General features: G+C 43.9%; 1 protein-coding gene across 5 annotated transcripts in view; it reads right to left on the reverse strand.

Annotated features, from left to right (window-relative positions):
• Positions 1–524: 524 nt before the first annotated feature.
• ACMSD (aminocarboxymuconate semialdehyde decarboxylase) overlaps positions 525–24,210 on the reverse strand; it is an 84,604-nt gene continuing 60,918 nt past the window's right edge. For 3 of the 5 annotated variants that reach the window (XM_058194143.1, XM_058194128.1, XM_058194134.1), the window contains 7 exons: positions 17,942–17,991; positions 12,555–12,791; positions 12,061–12,154; positions 5,821–5,916; positions 5,161–5,333; positions 3,187–3,285; positions 525–942 (listed from right to left, as the gene is read on the reverse strand). In XM_058194143.1, the coding sequence (XP_058050126.1) occupies positions 880–942; positions 3,187–3,285; positions 5,161–5,333; positions 5,821–5,916; positions 12,061–12,154; positions 12,555–12,791; positions 17,942–17,991 (812 nt within the window). In that variant the 3' untranslated portion in view covers positions 525–879. The remainder of the gene's footprint in view (positions 943–3,186; positions 3,286–5,160; positions 5,334–5,820; positions 5,917–12,060; positions 12,155–12,554; positions 12,792–17,941; positions 17,992–24,210) is intronic. The other 2 variants (XM_058194119.1, XM_058194111.1) reach the window with 2 other exon arrangements.

Here is a 24,210-nt window from a genome sequence, read left to right on the forward strand (position 1 = left end):
TGGAAATCGCCCAAACCTTTTTAGAAACACAAAGCCCATGTTGCACAAACCCCAAAACTTCAAAAACATTGAACCATATAAGAATTCCTCCTCTTATCCAATTTGTTGTTCAGCTGACGCAGAAAGGAGCTTCTAGCCCCTCTGTCAATTTAAAACGCCAGCGTTCCCCCCCCTTCTTTGCCAAGCGATCCCCTGGCTGAGAAGCGAGCCGATCAGTTGGGAGGCTTCTTGGCTTCTCAATTTAAAGGATAGTGTCTTGTTTTTTTTTTTTTTCTCTTCTTCGACAAGTGGGTCTTGATTTTTTTCTTCTAGCCGATCAGCTGGGAGTTGGGAGGCAGCAATAGATTGGGGGCGGGGCCAGGCAGAATTTTTACTACTGGTTCTCCGAACTACTCAAAATGTTTACTACTGGTTCTTGCGAACTGGGGAGAATGGGTAGCAACCCACTACTGAACTGAACCCAGAAGGATATTTCTTCCAAAACCAGTACAGTAAATATGTTGGATATGTTCACTGATTTGAGTTATTTTTAAAATTGAAAAGGCTGGATATAAATAAATAAATTCTCCAACTCTTTGTGTAACAGTACAAACTTTGTGTAAGAGAGGCAAATTTCTAAATTTAAGTGATAATCATTCATTGATGTCATGCTGAAATGATTCATTCCATATATAACAAGAAAAATTCTTACAACTATATAACTTCTCAAAAAGTTCTTAGCTCATACAACTTTTATAAGGTTTTATTACAACTTGGATTCAGGTTTTCAGCACATGTATATAACCTGAAATTGGCATGATACTGCATAAATATGAAGATGAGGTTTATGGTTGTCCTTCAGAACCTAAAGATGTTGATATATAATTACAGCAGTTGTTATTACTCAAATTGTTTTCTGTCAATATTCAAAAATGAAAGAGCATTGCCAGACTTGAGTTTCTCCTGTAAAAAAAGAAGATTTTGAGAAAGCATTGACAAACATATATGTGCAAAAGATGCCTCAGAAGACTTCTCAGTAAAATACTCAATGAATTGCTGTTTACAAATAAATTCATTAATTAATTATGTATTATAATAAACCACATTAAGTAGATGCTTCTCAGAATCTCTCAGAACATGCTAATGATGTGGGGAGAACAGATAGACAACAAACAGATAGACAACACGCCTGAAAAGCCTGTCAAATGTAATGAATCTTCATTTTATTCTCAGATTAATATGATTTTTAATCACTTTATGCTGCTCCAGATGCAGAGCAAATTACCAATATATCTCCATCAGGTCAGTGTTATTGCAATAGAAATGTTCAATCCTTCCTATTCTATCAAATAATACTGAGAAGTAACTTGGATTGGAAGATAAGGGCATATATCAAAAAGTAAAATTGATGCAAAAAATGCATGGATTCTCTAACCGATAAGGTAAAAACTCTATTGAATCATAGTTGATTCCTGCTGACTATTTAAATATCTTCTCAGCAGCCCCGTTTCAAACACAGAATCATAATCATTTAATTTTTGCCACTGAAATTTTAAATTACCGTATATACTCGAATATAAGCCGATCCGAGTATAAGCCGAGGTCCCCAATTTTACCCCAAAAACTGGGGTAAACTGGGGACTCGAGTATAAGCCGAGGGTGGGAAATGAGGCACCTACCGGTTGGGGAAACCCTCCCTCCCTCAGCTGAGAAGGCTGGCGGCTCCCCCGCCCCGCCCTCTCACTGCACCGGCAGGGCTTCCGTCCGGTAAAATGTGAAAAAAAGAAAAAAAAAAAAACTCGAGTATAAGCCGTATATACTCAAGTATAAGCCGAGGGGCTTAAAAAAAAAACAAACTCGAGTATAAGCCGTATAGACCCGAGTATAAGCCGAGGGGACGTTTTTCAGCACAAAAAACGTGCTGAAAAACTCGGCTTATACTCGAGTATATACGGTACTTTTTAAAGCTTCCTGACATATTCTGACATACTATTCTCAAATAATAGTGAGATGGGTTGCATATAAATTAAATAAATAAAAAAAACCCAACTTATAGCTCTTGGATTTCCTGATAGTTTTCTACTCAGTTACTCACCACACATTAAAATAATTTAATACATTAATTTCCTACAATTTTTAAAATGACAGTGGGTGATAATAAAAAATAAAAAATAAAAAATAATGAAAAATAATAAATAATAAAAAAGGTGATTCTTTGCCAGGCTTTGAATGGAGGACAATGGTAGGGCAAAACAGGTTTACTGTAAATGGCCCAAAGAGGCAACATTTCTTTTATTCTGGTAGTAGGTATTTTACTTTAAAATCTCACTGCCATAATACTGAAATGATAACCTTAGAATTTTTATACTGAGCTTTTTGTTCTTTCCTATTAGGTTTTTTTTTAAATTTGTGTTATAGTATTCCAAGCATTGGGGAAGGATGCTGGTATTATAGTCTGTTTCTCACTTACTTAGAGGACCAGTTATTATGAAAAAATAACATTTTATAAATTCTTCCATGCTTGCCTTCAGAATTCCTTTGAATATAAATGACCACATATTAGCTTTACTCCTAATATCTCAAAATATTTCAAAATATGATCCAGTGTGGAAACCAGTTTGTTCCATTAGTTAAAGTGCTCAAGTAGGAATGGTGAAACCTGAATTCTAGGGCTAACTTAGATTTGGAAGCCAGCCGAGTAACTTTGGGCTAGTTCAGGAGTGCCAAACTCATGGCGTCATATTGTTGTCACGTGACATATCGGGACTTTTCCCCCTTTGCTAAACCAGGGGTGGGCTTGGGCAGCTCATGACACATCTGGCTGGAGGGCCGCAAGTTTGACACCCCTGGGCTAGTTGTTCCCTTTCAACCTTGGGAGAAAGCAATGGGAAACTTATCTCTAAACAAGAAGCTAAGAAAAATTATGAAATCTGTGCAGTCACTAGGATTCAAGTCTGACTTGAAAGCAAATTTTAAAATAATTGTCCCCACTGTAAATTTCTGCGAATAATTGTCTCATAAACTTTTATTTACATTACTTTTATCCTACTTTTTTTCCTTAAAAGGAAATCTGTCTTACTAGAAGCTTATATATTTACTGCAAATAATAAGGTATGCCATATAAGCTTCAAATCAAGGCCAATGAACTACAAAACTACACTACTGACATTAAACATTAAAGCAAAGACTCAAACTCAGATAACATACTTTTAATTGCTCATCGAAGTCCTCCATAGATTCAATTAGTTTTCCAGGCTCATGTTCCCCAAGTGGAAATGGATAATCTGTTCCCAACATCACTTTCTCCTGAAAATAGAAACAAGTACCGTAGATTGATTGACCTGTTGGCATTTTAATGGATGTTTGTTTTTCATTTTAAGGAATCATTATGAAAACTATGGAATTGGATGGATCGACAGACATGCACGTTTTAAATTTTTGTGAGCTTTTCTGCAAACTTACATTAAATTATCTTGGAAGAGATAAATAGCTCTTTTCTTATTAAAGGATTCTCATTGGAATGGAATGGAATAGAATAGAATTCTTAATTGACTAAGTGTGATTGGACACACAAGGAATTTGTCTCTGGTGCATAGGCTCTCAGTGTATATACAACAATAAAATGATATAATAAGATATCAATAGGAGAAAGTAACAGGAAAGATGAGAATGATATTTCTGATATAATTATATTATTTTCTATAGTAATAGCACTTAGACTTATATACCACTTCACAGTGGTTTACACCTCTCTCTAAAAGGTTTGCAGAGTCAGCGTATTGCCTCCATCAATCTGGGTCCTCATTTTACCAACCACGGAAAGATGGAAGGCTGAGTCAACCTTCAGCCTGGTAAGATTCAAATTGCCAAATTGTAGTCAGCAGGCAGTCAACAGAAGTTGACTGTATCACCTGTATAGATAAAGGCTCTGTATAGATAAAAGTACGTAGTTTATGTATTTCAGTATGCAAGCATTTCTCACTTTTATTTACTAGAAGATAGATGATAATGAAGATAATAATTTGGAATAAAATATAGAGTCTGGTTATGAAAGACAGCATATAGCTGATGAACAAATATTAATAAAGTATTTGAACCAAAGACTTCTGCGGGAGAAGAGTCCAACATGGTGGCCATAATCACATGACTGTAGCCAATCATAAGCAACACGTAAAAAGGGGGTAAGATTTTCAATCACTAATTTTAACCCCCAAGGTACCCTGAGTGAAATTGCATTAAATTAATTCTGATACTGAAAAAAAAAATAGTTTGCTTTTGGAGCATTTTAGTCAGTATTTGTAACATAGGATGGAAAAAAGGAGAATTTGGTAAACCTTTATAGATTGAAGACAATCAATGTAACCTTTCATCATTTATTTTTATCTAGCCACTTACTAACATCTAAAAATAGCTTTGGAATCTATGCTTCCAAATACAATAGGAATCTTGTTCATTTATAAAAGTATGTCTTTTACAAGGCAGAAATTAGTGAAGATGAGTTATATTATGATCAATAATGAACTATGCTTTCCTTCATAATTCCTGAGTTTCTTCTCATCAAACAGAGTTCCATCATACAGAGTTTTTTTGAGAATAAAGTATGCCTTTTGAACATAGACTATATTGAACAACTGGGTGAAGTTGGACATATTAATTAAAATACAAAAAAAATGTGGGTTTCTTATATTGGAAGTGAAGCCCAATTTATTGAACTTGGATGTAAAAAAAAACTATTTTTTTTTTCTACTTGCAATTGGTGATGCAGAGTAAAGCAAGCACATATCCCTTATTGCTATTACATATTATTTCCAGTAGGTGTCATCACAGGGTTCTAAAAAAAATGCTCCAATCTAAACCCTCTAGGCCAAAATAGAGATGCCTAATTCAGTCTAGTCTGCTTCTGTCTCTCTCTCTCTCTCTCTCTCTCTCTCTCTCTCTCTCTGTGTGTGTGTGTTAGAGGAATGATATCGTAAAACAATGCTAAAGCTTTGTACCTCTGCCAGGATGTCAGTCTACCAGAGATGCCACTACTGCTATATTTTTAAGAAAATGTTCATGCTGTTGCTAATTGAATGAATGGAACGATGTCTCATTTGGCCTTCAGTCTCAAAGGCTTCTTTTGTGGAATAGTATTTACGGTCTAGGAATGAACAGTATCTTGTAGTAGAGATTCTCACTCACCTTTCCTATTATGTTTATCAGCAACCTCAGTGCATGGTCATCATGAACCAGTGAATCTGTGTAGAATGAACCAAGGTATTGACGTGGATCAATGTTGTTATGGATTGCACACAAGTCAGGTCTCACTGTGAATCCATGGGAGATACGTCCTACTGTATAAGGAAAGGAACCACCTAAAAATATTTTAAAAATGTAACTTATATGTTTTATGCATTGGTTTATATTCTAACTTTCCTGCAGGAGTACAGGGTGGCATATTACTCTTTCCTCCATGATTGTCCCTTCAACAACAACAGCAGGTGGTAAATTGGGTTTAGAGCAGTGGTGAAATCCTGCTGGGTCTGTCCGGCTCACGTGAATTGGTAGCGATGGTGGATAGCTCTGCCCACCAACCTGGACGTTGTCACTTCCTGGTTTTAACCAGGAAGCAACCTTTTGACCTTCTGTGCATGCGCAGAAGGCTTTGAGCATGCACAGAGGGCCAAAAATCAGACCTGATGATGGCACACATGTGAACTTCCGAACCAGTAGGGAAGGTAAGTAGATTTCACCCCTGGTTTAGAGATAGGACTGACCATCAACTGAGTTATCAGGGCTGAGAGATTCTGCAGTTCTACACCAACAGTATAATCACAACACTACCTTGGCTCTGATACTTACCTCCATGGGCAAAGCAAACTCTCAGATTGGGGAAGCGTTCAAAAGTTCCTCCCATAATCATGGAGCAAATGGCAATGGTTGTTTCAGTGGGCATGCCTAATAATAAGAAATAATATTCAGGATAAATGATTGCTACTAATATGATGGTATCATGCCATAAAGTTCTTACAGCTTTCTTGGACAGATCTTCAACCAAGGAACAGGAAAAAGAGCAGGAGCAGACAGAAAACTCTCTGCAATCTCAATTCTGGGGACTCAGGGCCTAGCATTACAGCAGAGATAAGCTGTACAACTGCTGACATGGCACCAATGCATTTCAGGCCAGAGAGTCCACAACTCAATCCATGAGAATCTTTGTCTCATTACTTGGAATCCTAAAGGACAGAGAGTGGTACTAGCTTCCCTGGAAAAGCACAATGGGATATACAGTATTTCAAACTGTGATATGAGAGGTACTCAGTCCCATGTAGCTTTAAGTAAAATATTACCAAAAGTATATTGACCCTAAGGAAGAGGGCATGTTGCTTGTTTGATCTACTGTTATTTACTATAACCAATACTGGACTATCATTAATATGTTGGCTAGCCATACAATTGGAGAACACGATGTAGGTGCTACGAAAGGATCTTGTATGTTTATTCTTTGTTTGTCCTAGCACTGATATTGTTACCTGGTTGGATAATGAAACATCTGCAAGAAGACAACCAACCTCAGAGAGCACCAAGGACCCTTCAGATGGAAGCATTGCTGTTATACTGCTTTCCCTACAACACAACACCTTCTCTGCCTGAGCTGCTGGATTCTGACACTGAGTTGATGATTGAGATTCCATGCCATGGAGTCCAGAATGATTCCAGAGCTCATGGTCTCCATGACAACCATGGAGTTTCCCTTTGTAGGCGAGGTGGTAGAGAATATGCTCAGGCATCAAATTCGGAGGAGTCTGGAGGAAGTGGATTATTTGGACTCCTTTCCGTTAGGTTTCCGGCTAGGGTTTCATATGAGGATGGCATTGGTCATGCTTGCTGTAAACTTTTGGGGGTCCTTTACAATAAATAGAAATACAGGTAGTCGTTGAATTACAACCTTTCATTTAGTGGCCATGTGAAGTTACAATGGCACAGAAAAAAGTGACTTATGACAGTTTTTCACATTTACAACCATTGCAGCATCCCCATGATCACGTGATCAAAATTCCAATGCTTGGCAACTGGCTCATATTTAAGATAGTTGTAGTGTCACATGGTCATGTGATCAAAATTCAAATCGGCCAATCAGAGCGCAGAGGCGGCAAGGCGACCAGCGATTGGCTCAAACAAAAAGGCGCGGATTCAAACCAAACAACGGTGGTCATAGGCGCGCCTCAACCAGTGGAGAAGAAGATCTTCACCAAACCCAAAATAGAAGGAGTACGGTGCGGCGAAGTGGACACGGGATCAGCGATCACCATCATGTCCTGGGACACTTTGGCGAAGTCACTGCCGTCCGTCGCGAAGCGCCACCTGCAAACACAACGGCTACGAGTCCACGACTACCAGGGAATCGCATCCCTGTTCGAGGACAACCTCCGTCCGAGTCGAGTACGGACCACACAAGAAGACCCTGCCCATCACGATCGCCGAAGGAACCCTGCCTAGTTTGTTGGGACTAGACTGGTTTCGTGCACTGGGCATGGGAGTGACTGGCATCTACAGAAGTGACTGTAACCTGAAAGACATGCTCATGAACGAGTTCAAGATGTCTTCAAGGACTGCCTGGGCAAGTACAAGGGGACCCCTATTTCCTTCAACTTAGACCCCAGGTAGCTCCCATTAGGTTAAAGGCAAGGAGAGTCCTTTGCCCTTAAACCAAAATTGACAAGGAGCTAGATAAGCTTATAAATCAGGGGATTTTGGTGCCAGTCGATCACGCAAAGTGGGAGACGCCAATCGTCACCCCAGTAAAATCAGATGGGTCAATTAGAATCTGCGCTGACTACAAGGCGACGCTAAACAAAGCCTTACAGAAAAGCGCTTACCCAGTTCCCGTGGTGCAACACTTGCTGCACTCTTTGGGGCAAGGGCAAGTCTTTGCAAAGTTAGACTTGGCTCAAGCCTACCAACAACTGCCCGTAGACGCAAACACAGCCGAAGCCCAAACAATTGTAACTCACAGGGGGGCCTTCAAGTGCACCCGATTACAATTTGGGGTGAGTGTGGCACCGGGGCTGTTCCAAAACTTGATGGAACGACTCCTCCAAGGGCTCCCAGGGGTAGTTCCCTACTTCGATGATGTATTAATATCAGCGGAAAATGTAGAGGAATTGGGGGAGCGTCTGAGGAAGGTTCTGGGCATTTTTCGGTCAGCCGGACTAAAGGTTAAAGTGAACAAATGCCAGATAGGGGTAGAATCCGTCGAATTCTTGGGCTACAGAATAGACAAGAAGGGAATTCACCCCACTGAGAGCAAGGTCAAAGCAATCAGAAAGGCTCCAGCGCCCAAAACAAAACAGAGCTACAGGCATTCCTGGGGCTAGTGAATTTTTACGCGGTCTTTTTAAAAAACAAAGCGACCGTTGCCGAACCGCTGCATAAGCTTCTAGGGAAAAATACTGTTTGGTCTTGGGGAAAGTCGGAAAGTAGGGCTTTTGAAGGAGTAAAAAACCTGCTCTCAAGTGATAGCCTGCTCATCCAGTATCATAGCTCATTACCCTAGTGCTGGTTTGCGATGCCTCCCTTACGGGTGGGGGCTGTGCTCAGCCACAGACTTCAAACGGCACAGAAGCCCCTATAGCCTTCTACTCCAGAACGATGTCCTCCCCAGAGAGGAACTATAGCCAGTTAGATAAAGAAGCGCTAGCAATTGTGTCAGGGGTGAAAAAATTTCACGAATATGTTTTTGGGCGAGACTTTGAAATTGTGACTGACCACAGACCGCTGTTAGGAATACTGGCTGGCGATCACCAACGCCTGTGGCACTTTCGCCACGATTGACTCGATGGACTATTTTCTTAGCCGCTTATTCTTACAAGCTGCAGCATCGACCAGGGAAAGAAGTGGGGCATGCAGACGCGTTAAGCAGATGCCCACTACCAGGGGCGATCGAAGATCCCACTCCGGGGACGCCCATCCTGCTGATTGACTCTTTGGACTCTGGCCCAGTCACATCTAAGGAAGTGGCTCGGGCATCATACCGGGACATTATGTTAAGGACTGTACTCGGTTGGGTACAGAGAGGGTGGCCCGCTGCGCCGGGCGAACGGTTTAAGGAATTTGTTAAAAGCGTGATGAGCTCTCGGCTCAAGGGGTGCCTGTTATGGGGTGATCGTGTGGTAATCCCGGATAAATTAAGGGAAAGGTATTGGACCTCCTCCACGAGGTCACCCAGGGATCGTAAGGATGAAGGGTTAGCAAGAAGCTATGTGTGGTGGCCACTCATGGACTCAGAGATTGCTGAGAGGGTAGGGAAATGCCAGGCTTGCCAAGAGTCCAGACCTCTACCCCCAACGGCCCCAGTCAGGGAATGGGAAAAACCCCAAGGGCCCTGGGCAAGAATCCACATTGATTTTGCTGGCCCCTTCCACGGCCAAACCTTCCTCGTGGTTGTGCATTCTCTAAATGGTTGGAGATCATACTCATGAAATCCACCACGGCCGAGGCAGTAATCGCAGCCCTCGCCACCTATTCGCAACCCACGGGTTGCCTGACACTCTGGTGTCCGACAAGCGGCCCGCAATTCACGGCAGCCCAGTTTGAGAATACTTGGCAGAGGAGGGCATCCGACATGCCCTCTCTGCGCCTTTCCACCCTCGTCGAATGGCCTTGCAGGCGTTCCGTCCGGGCGCTAAGGAGGCGTGTCAGGCTCAAGCCAGGTGACTGGCAAACAAAGATAGATTTCTTTCTGGCCGTTCAGCACAGAACCCCAAGCACTGCTACAGGCAGAAGCCCAGCGAGTTATTGATGGGACGGAAACTCCGGTGCCCACTTGACCGTTTGAATCCCCATTACACACCAGAGGGTTACAAGGGGGAACTAGAAAAAACAAGGGAAATGGGCATAGGCGACCGAGTGTGGGCCCGCAACTATGGGGACGGCCCAAGTTGGCTCATAGGGCAAATCATAAAAGCAACCGGTCCAAAGTCATACTTGGTGAATTACAAGACAACCCGGTATGGGCGCCACATAGATCAGATAAGAAGCGAATAGCTGAACAACCGAGCTAGCTGAGACAGAAATGACCACTCCTATTTGAATCCACAGCTGATCATAACCGGGAGGCGCAAGACTTAGCTGAGGTCCCGGAGGTCCAGCGGCGCCATCAGGTTCGATGGAAACAGCAGGAAAACTCAAAAAGTAATCCAAGGCGGATGGCCAAGAAAAAGACTGCAAGTAATCCAGGGCCCGATGGCCTAGAGAAAGAGCTGGGAGGAAAAAGCCCCTCCGACCAGCTCAAAACACCACCAGGACTGAACGCGAGGTCCGAAAGAATTAGGAGACGCCCAGGTTATTTGCGTGACTCATTGAAAATAACATGTAAATAATATGTAAATAGTGGTAAAGTGTTTTCTGGGAGGGGAGGAGTGTTATGTATCTTTAAATATTTAGGCGGGAAACAAGCACGTTGCTGATTGGTTGAAGCCGCCGGTTAAACAGTATATAAAGGGTTGTTTTTCCCCAGCCTGGTCGCTGGGTTCACCATATATTAAAGAGCTGTTGTCACTACCCTGGTCTCCAGCCTCGTTACTTCCCGAACTTAACAGATGGTATCATGCCATAAAGTTCTTACAGCTTTCTTGGACAGATCTTCAACCAAGGAACAGGAAAAAGAGCAGGAGCAGACAGAAAACTCTCTGCAATCTCAATTCTGGGGACTCAGGGCCTAGCATTACAGCAGAGATAAGCTGTACAACTGCTGACATGGCACCAATGCATTTCAGGCCAGAGAGTCCACAACTCAATCCATGAGAATCTTTGTGTCATTACTTGGAATCCTAAAGGACAGAGAGTGGTACTAGCTTCCCTGGAAAAGCACAATGGGATATACAGTATTTCAAACTGTGATATGAGAGGTACTCAGTCCCATGTAGCCTTAAGTAAAATATTACCAAAAGTATATTGACCCTAAGGAAGAGGGCATGTTGCTTGTTTGATCTACTGTTATTTACTATAACCAATACTGGACTATCATTAATATGTTGGCTAGCCATACAATTAGAGAACATGATGTAGGTGCTGTTTATTCTTTGTTTGTCCTAGTACTGATATTGTTACCTGGTTGGGTAATGAAACATCTGCAAGAAGACAACCAACCTCAGAGAGCACCAAGGACCCTTCAGATGGAAGCATTGCTGTTATACTGCTTTCCCTACAACACAACACCTTCTCTGCCTGAGCTGCTGGATTCTGACACTGAGTTGATGATTGAGATTCCATGCCAGGGAGTCCAGAATGATTCCAGAGCTCATGGTCTCCATGACAACCATGGAGTTTCCCTTTGTAGGCGAGGTGGTAGAGAATATGCTCAGGCATCAAATTCGGAGGAGTCTGGAGGAAGTGGATTATTTGGACTCCTTTCCGTTAGGTTTCCGGCTAGGGTTTCATATGAGGATGGCATTGGTCATGCTTGCTGTAAACTTTTGGGGGTCCTTTACAATAAATAGAAATACAGGTAGTCGTTGAATTACAACCTTTCATTTAGTGGCCATGTGAAGTTACAATGGCACAGAAAAAAGTGACTTATGACAGTTTTTCACATTTACAACCATTGCAGCATCCCCATGATCATGTGATCAAAATTCAAATGCTTGGCAACTGGCTCATATTTATGATAGTTGCAGTGCCTCAGGATCATGTGATCACCTTTCGTGACTTTACAACAAGCAAAGTCAATGAGAAAACCAGATTCACTTTACAACTATTACTAACTTATTAACTGCATTGATTCACTTAACAACAGTGGCAAGAAAAATGTAAAATGGGGCAAAACTCACTTAACTGTCTCGCTTAGCAACTGAAATTTTGTGCTCAATTGCAATCATAAATCAAGGATTACCTGTAATTAGTTTCTCTTCATAAATCTAATTCCTGTGCCTACTTTAATGAGACTGTCAGAAAACTTCCTTGTATATTTCCAATCCTCCCATCTGCATAAATGATTTTTAAAAAAGTCTCTTGATTGCACCAGATTTTTGAAAAATCCATCAAATAAATCAAACCAATGATTGTCACAGAGAATGCCAATTCTGCACAGTAATTACTGACCTACAAGCCAGGGAAGCCAGTATTTAGACATCCTTCCATCTGTCTGCATGTCCCAAGGATGCACAAAGAGGCAGCAGTTTAATTGTTCAGCAGCCTTAAATCACCAAGAGAGAATTTAAAAGATTATTAAATAGAGGACAACAGGGATAATATCTCAGACCATTCATTAAGTTGAAGTTTTTAGATAGACAAAAAAAATCAACTCTTCTTATTACAGAACTTGTGGGGGGAGGAGAAACAGAACACGTTTACTTGAGCCACGATGGCGCAGTGGTTAGAGTGCAATAATGCAGGCTACTTCTGATCACTGGCTGCCAGCAGTTTGGCAGATCGAATCTCACCAGGCTCAAAGTTGACTCAGCCTTCCAACCTTCCGAGGTCAGTAAAATGAGGACCCAACTTGTTGGGGGCAATAGGCTGACTCTGTAAACCACTTAGAGAGGCTGTAAAGCACTGTGAAGCGGTATATAAGTCTAAGTGCTATTGCTACTTACGGCATAAACGGGAGCAAGTTCTGGAGCGCTCAGTTCCCAGTTGTTGATATGGGATCCTATCTGCACCCCTGGAAATCCAAGTTCCTTCACACAGCGGTGCATTTCCTTCACGGCCAGATCTGGAGCTTGCATGGGGAGAGTGCCAAGTCCAACGAATCTTTTTGGGTGCCTCTTTACTGTAGCAGCTAAGTCGTCGTTTAACAACTGACACAAGTCTAGAGTATCCTGTGGTTTAGCCTGGAAGCAAACAGTTAGAGGATTAAGTAATTAAAACATCATTTTCGGGTTGAGAGGATTGGTTGAACCTTAAGTAGAAACATTTGGAAAATGATACCTAAATAGAACCAAAGGCCTAAGTATTTTTACTCGATGAAACAATTAACCCATGTACAGGTCGCCCTCAACTTACAACCATTTTTTTTAGTGAAATTATGACAACACTGAAAACGTGACCTATGACTGTTTTTCATACGACTGTAGCAGCATCTTCATGGTCATGTGTTCAAAATTTGGACATTTGGCAAATGACTTGTTTGTCCCGTGGTCATGTGATCACCGTTTATGACCCTCTGACAAGCAAAGTTGATGGGGAAGCCAGATTCAATTTACAACTGTGGTACAAACTTAACGACAGCAGTGATTCACTTAACAACTGTGGCAAGAAAGATCATAAAATGAAGTAAAAGTCACTTAACTGTTTTTGTTACCGGTATCTGTCTCTTTGCTAAGTTAAATGTCATTGCGATACTTTATAGGTGGCACAATCTTCATCAAGCTGGTATGGGAAAATTACTATAGACTAGTAATTCGAGAATAGGATAGTTTGAAGGAAGGAATAAATTTTAATTCATTAAAAAAACTTCTGAATATGACAACTATTAATTCTGTTCTTTTATTACATGCTTGTTTCAGACTGTGACTGCCAAGCAGAATCATTCAAAATGTTAAGAAAGTAGCTTGTCCTACCCAGGGAGAAAGGGACAGTTTCAGGGGTAAAATCCAGCAGGTTCTGGAGAACCGGTAGTGGAAATTTTGAGTAGTCCGGAGGGTTGGCAAATACCACCTCCGGATGTGATGATGATTCTAACAAATCATCATCACCAACTCCATGACCTGTGTAGTTAACTACTATCCATCATGGAATGTTATGCAGATAATGATTTTAATTTGCATAGACATAACGTCAAGCTCAGTTTCATTCAGGGCTGCATCAGGGTTGTGTTTGACCTTGGGGGTGTGTGGCATGGCCGAGCCGGGGGAGGTGTATAGGCATCTGCCAGTGAAAATGGAGCTCGGGGGGGCGTGCACAGTCCCCCTGGGGCCCCTTTTTGGCCGGGAAGGCCTCCTGCAGCCCTCTGCGTGCAGTCCCGCGAGCTCCATTTTCATTGGCAGAGGCACCGCAGGCCGGTCCTTCAGGGCAGCCTCGCTGGTCAAATCTAAGCGCCCTGCAGGACGTATCTGTCCCATGGGCCTTGAGTTTGACACCCCTGCTGTAAAGGATCCCTATTGGAACAGTCACCTCCGCATGCTAACATTTTTTTCTATTGGAATTTTTAACTTATTGCTGGGCTTTAGGAACAGAAGTAGATGCTTTAGAAGTCAAGAGGAATTGCTTGCTGCAACTGATGTTGTTAACTGAACACTGTTGACATGGTAACCTCCATCAGCAGCAATGTTTCTTAGTGAAGAGCTTCCTGAGAAATTGGCAGAGGGGATGCTCTGAGATTAAAACAACAACAACTAGAATGTGCTCATTGGTTAAGACAACAATTATTGTATCTCTTTTGATTTCTATGCTTTCTCCCATGACATTTCCCTCTCACAGACACATACACCCCCCACCATCACCAAACGTAGCATATTTGGATCCAAACCAAAATATCATTTCTTTCCATACTGTTTAGCCAACCTCTGAGTGACTGAAGGGTTAGAGATGTCTCCAGGAAGTGGGAGAGGGGGACAAAGATAAAAAAAAAATCTTTGATCCTGAAGGATCTCTGCTAAAATCACGATTGGTTCTCATTAATTGATTCAAATGTGGCAGATAAATCTGGGATAATATGCCTGAGCACTTCCGTCTTTGATACTCTCAAAATAAGACTGTTGATAAACTACACTTTTGGATGGCTAAAACATGGAAAACAAAATATGGAAGCACTGTTTACTCAGTTTTCTTGGCAAACACATTTCTAACACAAAATCATGTTGGAGGAACAATATCTGTGTAAGCTATTGCACAGTGAAAGAGCAGAATTTACCTAAAGGATTACAGTCCTAGTTATAATTCTGCAATGGTTTTAATTCTCCTGGCGCTAATACCTGAACACTGTGCTACCTCTTAAGGACTGAAGCTACAGTAATTAATGAGTAAATAAGTGTAGAATTGGCACCATGACACTTAAATGTATGGAAGGCTGTAATTTCCAACAAAATTATGTTGGAATAGTACACATCGATTTTAACTGTCAGCTGGATTTCAATGTGGGGAGTTTTTAATTCATTTCATTTGTTCGTCATGTTAGAAAAGGAGGAAGAAGGTTATCCCTTTTCAATTTCTGTGAAATCAAAATTGCATGCTTGAACAGATTTCTTCACAGTGTTGAAATATTAGCCACAACTGGGGAGGGGGAATTTTCTTAAAACTTTAACCAATGGCTCCCTCCTGTGGAAACTGTACCGATATCTCCTCTTTGTGAATTCATGCTCATGTAGTTTTCTTTGGAACAATAAAGAATATGCTTGTCATTGCCTTCTCTGGAAACAAGTATCAGGCAATATCAAAATTGTATTGTTGGATGAGGTATTCGGAATATGTAATACTGGTGACCCAGTGTTCTGTCCCCCCTCGCCTCCATCCGAGCGATGGCTTAATTAGCCAGCATTATCAGCTCTGGCAGCAAACTAGCGAGCGTCTGCCAAGTGACTCTGTTATCTCCCTTGATGCCGATGAGTCACCCAGGAACAAACAGTACTTCAGCTCTAGTTAAGCAGTTGATTTGCCTGCTACAAAGAGGCATAGCAGCCCTCGCTGGTTTTATATTCTGTGGGGTGTGGCTCCATGACTCAGCACTTCCTAGGCCTGCCCCACCCCTGCTTCTGTTCTTCCCGCCTCTCCTGCCTACGAAACCTAGGGTCCAGCCAGGCCTGCTTGCCATCAGCTGGGCCTGGAGGCGTGGCCTGGGGGGGGGAAGAGTCAGGGGACGGAGGCCTCATTATCTCCTCCACCTGGCCTGCCTCTGGCTCCTGGAGCTAAGCCAGGGAAGCCGGTGCTCCAGAGGTAAGTCCTGATAGCCCTTCCCCCTCACTTTCCAAGTCACTTTCTGGCAGGGGCCCCGGCTCGGGGGGCGCAGACACAACATCCAATTCCATGATTTCTTGAATCAAACCAATTATCTAGAACCATTCCAGTTTCACTTCAAGACTGGTTTGAATAAGAACTGGCTCCTTATAAACAATACTTGCTCAGAAATACACTACGCCTCTTGCTACTGAGGCACTATTCAACAACTCTTAGTACTATTGACTTTGGTATATTTCCGAATAGTTGTGTGTGCAAACTATTCTCATTCAGAATATTATGAATCACTTATGATTCCAAACCTTTTATTTGCAGAAACAAATGGAGCAAATGATACTCTGGAATCTCTATGATGTTCTAGTGTTGCCTAGAACATTCTATCCCTGGAATGAAGAACTTTGCACATCCCTAATTCTGATCCATCTTTGGGATGACCTGAGCAGCTAAGTCCAATTCACCCTGGCAAAAAAAAGTTCAAAATGAATCATGATTTAAGAATATTGTGTTTTTCTGTCAGTTAGAACATAGGAAACCTATGGCATTAATGTATTAAAAATCAGCATCATCTTGTGCAGAATTTATTTTTACATGTTCCATCGGTTTCTTTTTATGTTCCATTCATTTGCAGTTGTGAGATCTTTGGACTGAAAAAAGTACTTCACGTATCTTTTCTAGCATAGGTTACTTGCATTCTAAAATGCAAGGATTTTTTGTTATAACTTTGTCTTTTTTAAAAAAAAAAATTTTTTTGTCTACACAATACTTTGAAACTAATTTATTTCCAAAGGGAGAAGAGCTAAGATCCCTAGTCTTATGTACTTTGACACTGTATTGCCAAGAGTTGGCCTTAGAGCAATTATTTATTTTTCACTTTTACCTTGTAATTGTGGGGGGTAAGGAATTCCTTTCTCCCTCATGTGCCAGAGTTAGAAGGAAGGTGCCGGGGAAGCACCCCTAAAAGACAAGAGATGTGTAGTAACAAGCCACTACTCCAAGAGTCAAGAAGTAGGGCAGAATGTGAGGCCTTTTGAGAGAATAACATGAAAACCTCCATCCTTCCATACTGTAGGCTCTGCCAAGCTGCTACCTGTCTTTCAAGAACATGGAGTGGATCTTTATCCATTTATTGACGATGTTGAGCCCTGTATTTCTTTTCAAGTATCAGAAGAGATTTGGGAGGGGGAGTGACAAATCGATATTCGGAAGAAAAGGCTGTAATTGCAGAGGAAATACCGTATTTTTTGGAATATAAGGTGCTCCAGACTATAAGGCGCACATACCTTTTTTGGGGAGGAAAACAAGATATACGCTAGTGCATGGATATGAGAAATAATATGAAATTTTACCAGTTTTGGAACTGTTTTAAGTTTTTTTCTTTGCATAGATTGGCATTGTAATCAGAATCAGTAAGTTATTCAGCACGCAATCTGTTAGATGTAAAGCTTTTCCCCCCTCTCTTTATTTTCTTTCAGGTAACATTTTAATTAAGTTAGTGAAATGCTTTTTAAATTCCAGCTAATTGTTGATTCTAGACAGAAATTTTACAACAAAAGGACACAAAGAAGAAAATAAGACCATAAAACACTAACGATAACTTTGCCTCTGCCTCCCACTTTGCCTCGTCGCAGCAAACAGCCTGCTTTAGTTTCATTTTCATTTTCAGCACAAGAAAAAAAAAATCTGCCTCCCAACAATGTGCCTGCTTGCAGCCAACACAGGGGTGCCTGCGTGACAATAGGCAATGGCAATCCCTTGCAGCCTGAAAACAGCTGCGCGTCGGGAGGCCAATCCAACTGACAATCAACTGCTTGTGCTAATCAGGCTGTGCTGAAGCTGAAATGGGCTGTTTTGCTGTTTTTTGTGTGCTAAAAGGAGGTAAATTGCTGGGAGGCAGAGGCCAAAGGGTGGGGCCCGGGGGGGCTACATTCGGAGTATAAGACGTACCTAAATTTTCACCCTTTTTTAGGGGGGGAAAGTGCGTCTTATACTGTGAAAAATAGGGTACTTAATTACAAAAGCCACTGCCTCTCTTTCTGTAGCTTTTGACTGCTGCAGCACAAATGAAAACAATTGTTTCTATTTGACTTACCCAATAGCTAAACATGACAGGAACCGTCGAAAGTACCTGAACGGAGACTCCTATGGAAGAGAAAAGGCATATGTGAGTTTAAATATTGAACTGATTTATCCATTAGCGATGAGAGAGCCTAAAAAATGCTGAATCAGATCACGTCTTTTCATTACAGTTTTATCCATGTATGGTTACAGGAATTGCTTCCAAAGTCATCTTGATGGTGGTAGACATTAAGTTGTTATTAGTTTCCAACAACTGATAGCCATCTATTGTATAATTTAAAAAAATCTCTTTGACCAAGGTGGCGTAGAAAATAAAGGACCCTGTTCACAATTTATCCAAACATTTTTGAAGGGTGTGTGTGTGGAAATCTGTAGAGCCTCCACAGCCGTCTCTTCAGGGCAGTAAGGAATTTGGTAGTTAGGTGAAACTCGCAGTACACTATTGAATGTTAGTTTTGGAGGAGTTTGACGGATCCCTGAAAAACCAAATGCCATTCTTCACAGAGTAATTTCAGATAGCATCTATTTAAGAGTCTCGGAATCCTCAGAAAAGTCTCTGAATAGATATTATACTTGTTATTAAAGACAAAATAATAGCTCCAAAATAAAAACCATGAATCATTTAATCACTCCAATCACTACCCTACAAAATTAGGGGAAAAGCCTAAGCAGAGAATATTACAGTGCGGACAGAAAAGTCACAGTAAAATTAATCAAATGTTGATCAACCCAAATTAACCCAAAGGAGTGCAATTGCAATACCATTAGGAAGTCTAAATTAAACTGTGGTTTAATAAATGAACTGGTATAAAATGCAAGAAGGGCTGTATTCTTCAAATGTAATTTTTAAAGAAGTACTATCAATATGAACAATGTTTCAGGAAAAGAAGATAACATTTAAGGGGAAAAGGAACGTTCAGATACCTTATTTTATTTATTTTTTATTTATTTATTTTGTCACTATATAGTATATAACTATATAGTATATAAGCATATATAAGAGTATAAGTATGAAATAACTATATCAATTGGATTATATAGTTACATATAGTTATATAAATTAGCAGGTCAATGCAATTAGTTTACTAAATAAATCAATTCATCAATGCAAAAACATTCCCAATTGTTAAAATTCATAAAGCTTTCAAATAATATATCCCCCAACCTTGTATACACAAATAGAGAAAGCAATAAAATAATTTATATTTTGCCGCTGGCTTCAATCTTTCTTGATGCCACAAGATATCCTGTCACTTGTTGGGGCATCTTGTGATCCAAATCAGTCAACAAAAGGTATAGACTTCACTTCTAGAACCCCAGATGTGCCAATGCAGCAAAGAATATAAGTAAATTGAGTTCTGGGGATTTTATCCAATTGTAGTTCAGAACATTATGAATTTGATCTTCAATCTTATTCCTCCATTGATACAGAAATGCTCCTAAACCAGGATCCTTGATACTGCCCATTTAAATATGCTGAAGCAATTGATTGGAGATGTTGTACAGGAAAGGTTTCAAAAATGGGTTGGAACAATTGAGGATCATTCTACGCTAGCCTTGTTGGCAGTGGACCTGCCTTGGAAGGCCATCTGCTGGGAGATAAGAGTTCTTCTTTGGATGGCCACTGTGAGAACAGACAGCTAGACTAGATGAGTCAGGGGTCTGATCCAGGAGAGCACGGCATGTGTTCTTAAAGGCTAGAACCCATTCCTCTCCCTCCAACTATTTTCTTGTTCTTTCTGAGGACAAGAAAGCTCTGCGCATGCGCAAGATGGCGGCTCGATAGGAGATCGGAGCCACTGACGGGGATTACCGGAGGGCTGGCGGCATCCAGGAGGCTTGCGGAGCGGCTTGCACCCCCCCGGTCGGACTTGCCATCTCTCAAGCAGCCATGGGAGGGGTCTATGGACCTTCTCGGAACCACGGCTGCTGAGAACGAGACCGGAAGGATGAGGGCGAGCTGCGGACGGCGGCCATTTTCCTGGGCGTGAGGCATGGGGCGTGAGGCGAGGCCGCGGCTTATTCTCGGTGAAGGCGAGACCGCGGCTTGTTTTTTCTCTCCTGTTTGTTCCATCCAGCGGTTCCTTGTCTACTTCGGCTCTTTTCACTTCCACTTTGATGTGGGGGTGAAGGGCTGTGTTGCCCATGGCTCCCGCTCGAGACTTTCTACCTGTGCTCCGGGCCGCAGTTTCATCGGTGGCGTTTTCCAGTGTGCTGGCCCTTTTGGAGGTGTCTGGTGTCTGGTCGGACCCTGTGGTCAGGCTGGGCCAGGTGGAATGGGCAGACCTGGATAGAACTTGTGACCTTGGAGCGAGGGGCTGGCCTGGAGAGGCTTTAGCCCTGAAATATCTAGGTGGAAAGAGTGGTGGGAGCGTGGAGGTTTCCTGGCCTAATTAGGCCTGCTTCTTCCCGGGATTAAAATAGCTGCATTGTAGTGCTGGAATAGTTGCATTGTCATCTGCAACGTTTGTCATCTGGATCTTGTATTGGATTGGATTGTCATCTGTACCTGGCACGGGCCATTTGAGACTCTTTGGCCATGGCTGTTCCTTTAGAACTGCTGAGGAAGATTATTGGAAACCGTTTTATGATCTATTGGAGGACCTGCCGGGAAACATCTGTGGACACCGCTGACAGAGGGAGAATTACTACCGTTTTCATGTTATGGATTTTAGGACTGAGCTTGGGGCAGAGCAGTAGCTCTTTTGTCATCATAGACTCTATCTGCCCATTTTTTCAATCTTTTCCATCTTTATGCCAGCCACCATCTGAAGAGCTGTTGGATGATGGGTATCCATATGATCCTGATATAATATTCTGCCACCCTGGACGGTACTACCTCTATCTCCTATTTATGTACTTTATGCAATATTCAGCCTTGGAACTCTTGCGCCTGCGAGGTGCCCCCGCCTCGCAGGAATGGCCCGCTTTTTTACCTAGGGCTGGCCTCAATGACGGGTCTTGGAACCCACAGACGTGGCATGCGAAGAGAAAGAGCCTTTGGGGTTTTTTAGATAGGGCATTTTTAAGGGGTGGGAGGGGTAGGACGGGTGTTGGGGGTAGCCCGTCGGGTGGGGAGCCAGTCCTTGCGTGCGCTCGTGGTGGTCATTTAACGGGTTCGGTGGTTAGGGGGGGGATTGTGTTCCTTTTGGTGAGGGTGGTTCCATTTGCACGGTAAGTGGGAGGGGCAGATATGGCGGAGGGGGGGATCGTATCGTTTTGGGGGGGGCGCGCGCTTGATGTTTGCAGGCGATCGCGCGCCCCGATCCCCCTTCCTTCTCCCGTTTCCCGGATGGTCAAGACTCTCAGAGCCTGGGCCATCGGCTTATGTTGTGCAACGCCCGGTCCATGGTCAATAAGGCCCCCCTAATACATGATCTTATCCAGGGGGGTGCCGCGGATCTTATAGGTGTTACGGAAACCTGGTTGGGCACTGAAGGGGGTGTGCCCCTTGTGGAAATGTGCCCACCGGGTTTCCGTGCACTCCATCAGCCGAGGGCTCAGGGTAGGGGTGGGGGAGTGGCGGTGGTTATTAGAGAGAGTCTAGAGCTGAGGGAGACCACTGTACCTCAGATTGCCGGGTGTGAATCCCTCTTTGTGAGGTGGGGTCATAAGTGTCAGATTGGCTTGTTTGTTGCGTACCTGGCTCCTTGCTACGTGACAGCCGCCCTGCCTGATCTCTTGGAGGTGCTGGCTGGGGTGGCAGTGGAGACCCCCAGACTTATAGTCATGGGGGACTTCAACTTGCCATCTTCCGGTGCATCATCGACAGCAGCTCGGGAGTTCATGGCTTCCATGACGGCCTTGGACCTGACCCAAGTAGTCAATGGCCCTACTCACACGGGGGGTGGCACGCTGGACTTGATTTTTATCACTGGTCAGTGGTTGAAGGATCTGGACTTGAGGGATGTAGTCACTGAAACTTTGTCATGGTCAGATCACTCCCTCCTTCACCTAGACTTTCTGACCGCTACTCACCACCGCAGGGAGACGGAACCAATACGCTGGTTCCTTCCCAGGCGCCTGATGGACCCGGAGAGGTTCCAGACGGAGCTTGGGCCATTTCCTGAGGGTCTGGCTCACGGCACGGCTGAGGAACTAGTCACAGCCTGGGAACGGGCCGCGGCTGGGGCTTTAGACCGTGTCGTGCCTTTGCGGCCTCTGACCGGCGTAGATCCCAACCGGCTCCTTGGTTCTCCGAGGAGCTGAGGGGGATGAAACGCCGGAGAAGACGCCTAGAGAGTTCGTGGAGGTCTAGTCGTTCGGAGGCTGATCGGACACAAGTTAGGTCCTATAATAGGACCTACCTTGTGGCACTGAGGGAAGCGAGGCATTGCTACGTCTCGTCCCTCATTGCGTCGGCAGATAACCGCCCAGCCACCCTGTTTCGGGTGACTCGTTCCCTCCCAGGGGGAGCGGGATGACCCGTTACAGGGACGTGCTGAGGAGTTTAACAGTTATCTATACGATAAAATCGTTCAGCTTCGGGACGGTCTGGACCAAAATTGCGGGGATCCAGATGGGGCGTCTGAGGGCGGTCTTGTTGACATTGTTTGGGATGAGTTTGACCCTGTGGCTCCCGAGGACATGGACAGGTTGCTGGGTAGGTTGAATGCCACCACGTGTTTACTGGACCCGTGCCCCTCCTGGTTGGTACTGGCCACTCAGGAGGTGACACGAGGCTGGCTCCAGGCGATTACGAATGCTTCTTTGTTGGAGGGAGTCTTTCCGACCGCCTTGAAAGAGGCGGTGGTGAGGCCCCTCCTCAAGAAGCCTTCCCTGGACCCGGCTGTTTTAGGTAATTATCGTCCGGTCTCCAACCTTCGCTTCGCGGCGAAGGTTGTAGAGAGTATGGTGGCATGTCAGTTTCCCCGGCACCTGGAGGAAACTGTCTATCTAGACCCGTTCCAGTCCGGTTTCCGGCCCGGATACAGCACGGAGACGGCTTTGGTCGCGTTGGTGGATGATCTCTGGAGGGCCAGGGATAGGGGTTGCTCCTCTGCCCTGGTCCTATTAGACCTCTCAGCGGCTTTTGATACCATCGACCATGGTATCCTGCTGCGCCGGTTGGAGGGATTGGGAGTGGGAGGCACCGTTTATCGGTGGTTCTCCTCCTATCTCTCCGATCGGTCGCAGACGGTGTTGACAGGGGGGCAGAGGTCGACCCCGAGGCGCCTCACTTGTGGGGTGCCGCAGGGGTCGATTCTCTCGCCCCTTCTGTTCAACATCTATATGAAGCTGTTGGGTGAGATCATCAGGGGCTTCAGTGGGGGGCACCAGCTGGAGGCTGATGACACTCAGCTGTACTTTTCACACGGGCCACCCCAACGAAGCTATCGAAGTGCTGTCCCGGTGTCTGGAAGCCGTACGGGTCTGGATGGGGAGAAACAGGCTCAAGCTCAATCCCTCCAAGACAGAGTGGCTGTGGATGCCGGCATCCCGGTACAGTCAGCTGAGTCCACGGCTGACTGTTGGGGGCGAGTCATTGGCCCCGATGGAGAGGGTGCGCAACTTGGGCGCCCTCCTGGATGAACGGCTGTCTTTTGAAGATCATTTGACGGCCGTCTCCAGGAGAGCTTTTTACCAGGTTCGCCTGGTTCGCCAGTTGCGCCCCTTTCTAGACCGGGATGCCCTATGCACGGTCACTCACGCCCTCGTGACGTCTCGTCTGGATTACTGCAATGCTCTCTACATGGGGCTCCCCTTGAAGGGCATCCGGAGGCTTCAGTTAGTTCAGAATGCGGCTGCGCGGGTGATAGAGGGAGCCCCTCGTGGCTCCCATGTGACACCTCTCCTGCGCAGACTGCACTGGCTACCTGTGGCCTTCCGGGTGCGCTTCAAGGTTTTGGTAACTATCTTTAAAGCGCTCCATGGCATAGGGCCGGGCTATTTACGGGACCGCCTGCTGCTACCGAATACCTCTCACCGACCCGTGCGCTCTCACAGAGAGGGACTCCTCAGGGTGCCGTCTGCTAGACAGTGTCGTTTGGCGACACCCAGGGGAAGGGCCTTCTCTGTGGGGGCTCCCACCCTCTGGAACGAACTCCCCCCAGGACTTCGTCAACTTCCGGATCTCCGAACCTTCCGCCGCGAGCTTAAAACATATTTATTCATCTGCGCAGGACTGGACTAGATTTTAAATTTATATTGGTTTTAATGGGTTTTATTATTTATATTGTTCTTTTTAATTATTTGGCTGTGTAGAATAAGTTTTTTAATTGATATTTTATTCTGTATTTATATGTACTTTTTTATTTGCCTGTGAACCGCCCTGAGTCCCTT

This window comes from Ahaetulla prasina, chromosome 1 (assembly GCF_028640845.1).
Source record: "Ahaetulla prasina isolate Xishuangbanna chromosome 1, ASM2864084v1, whole genome shotgun sequence".
Taxonomy (NCBI): Eukaryota; Metazoa; Chordata; class Lepidosauria; order Squamata; family Colubridae; genus Ahaetulla; species Ahaetulla prasina.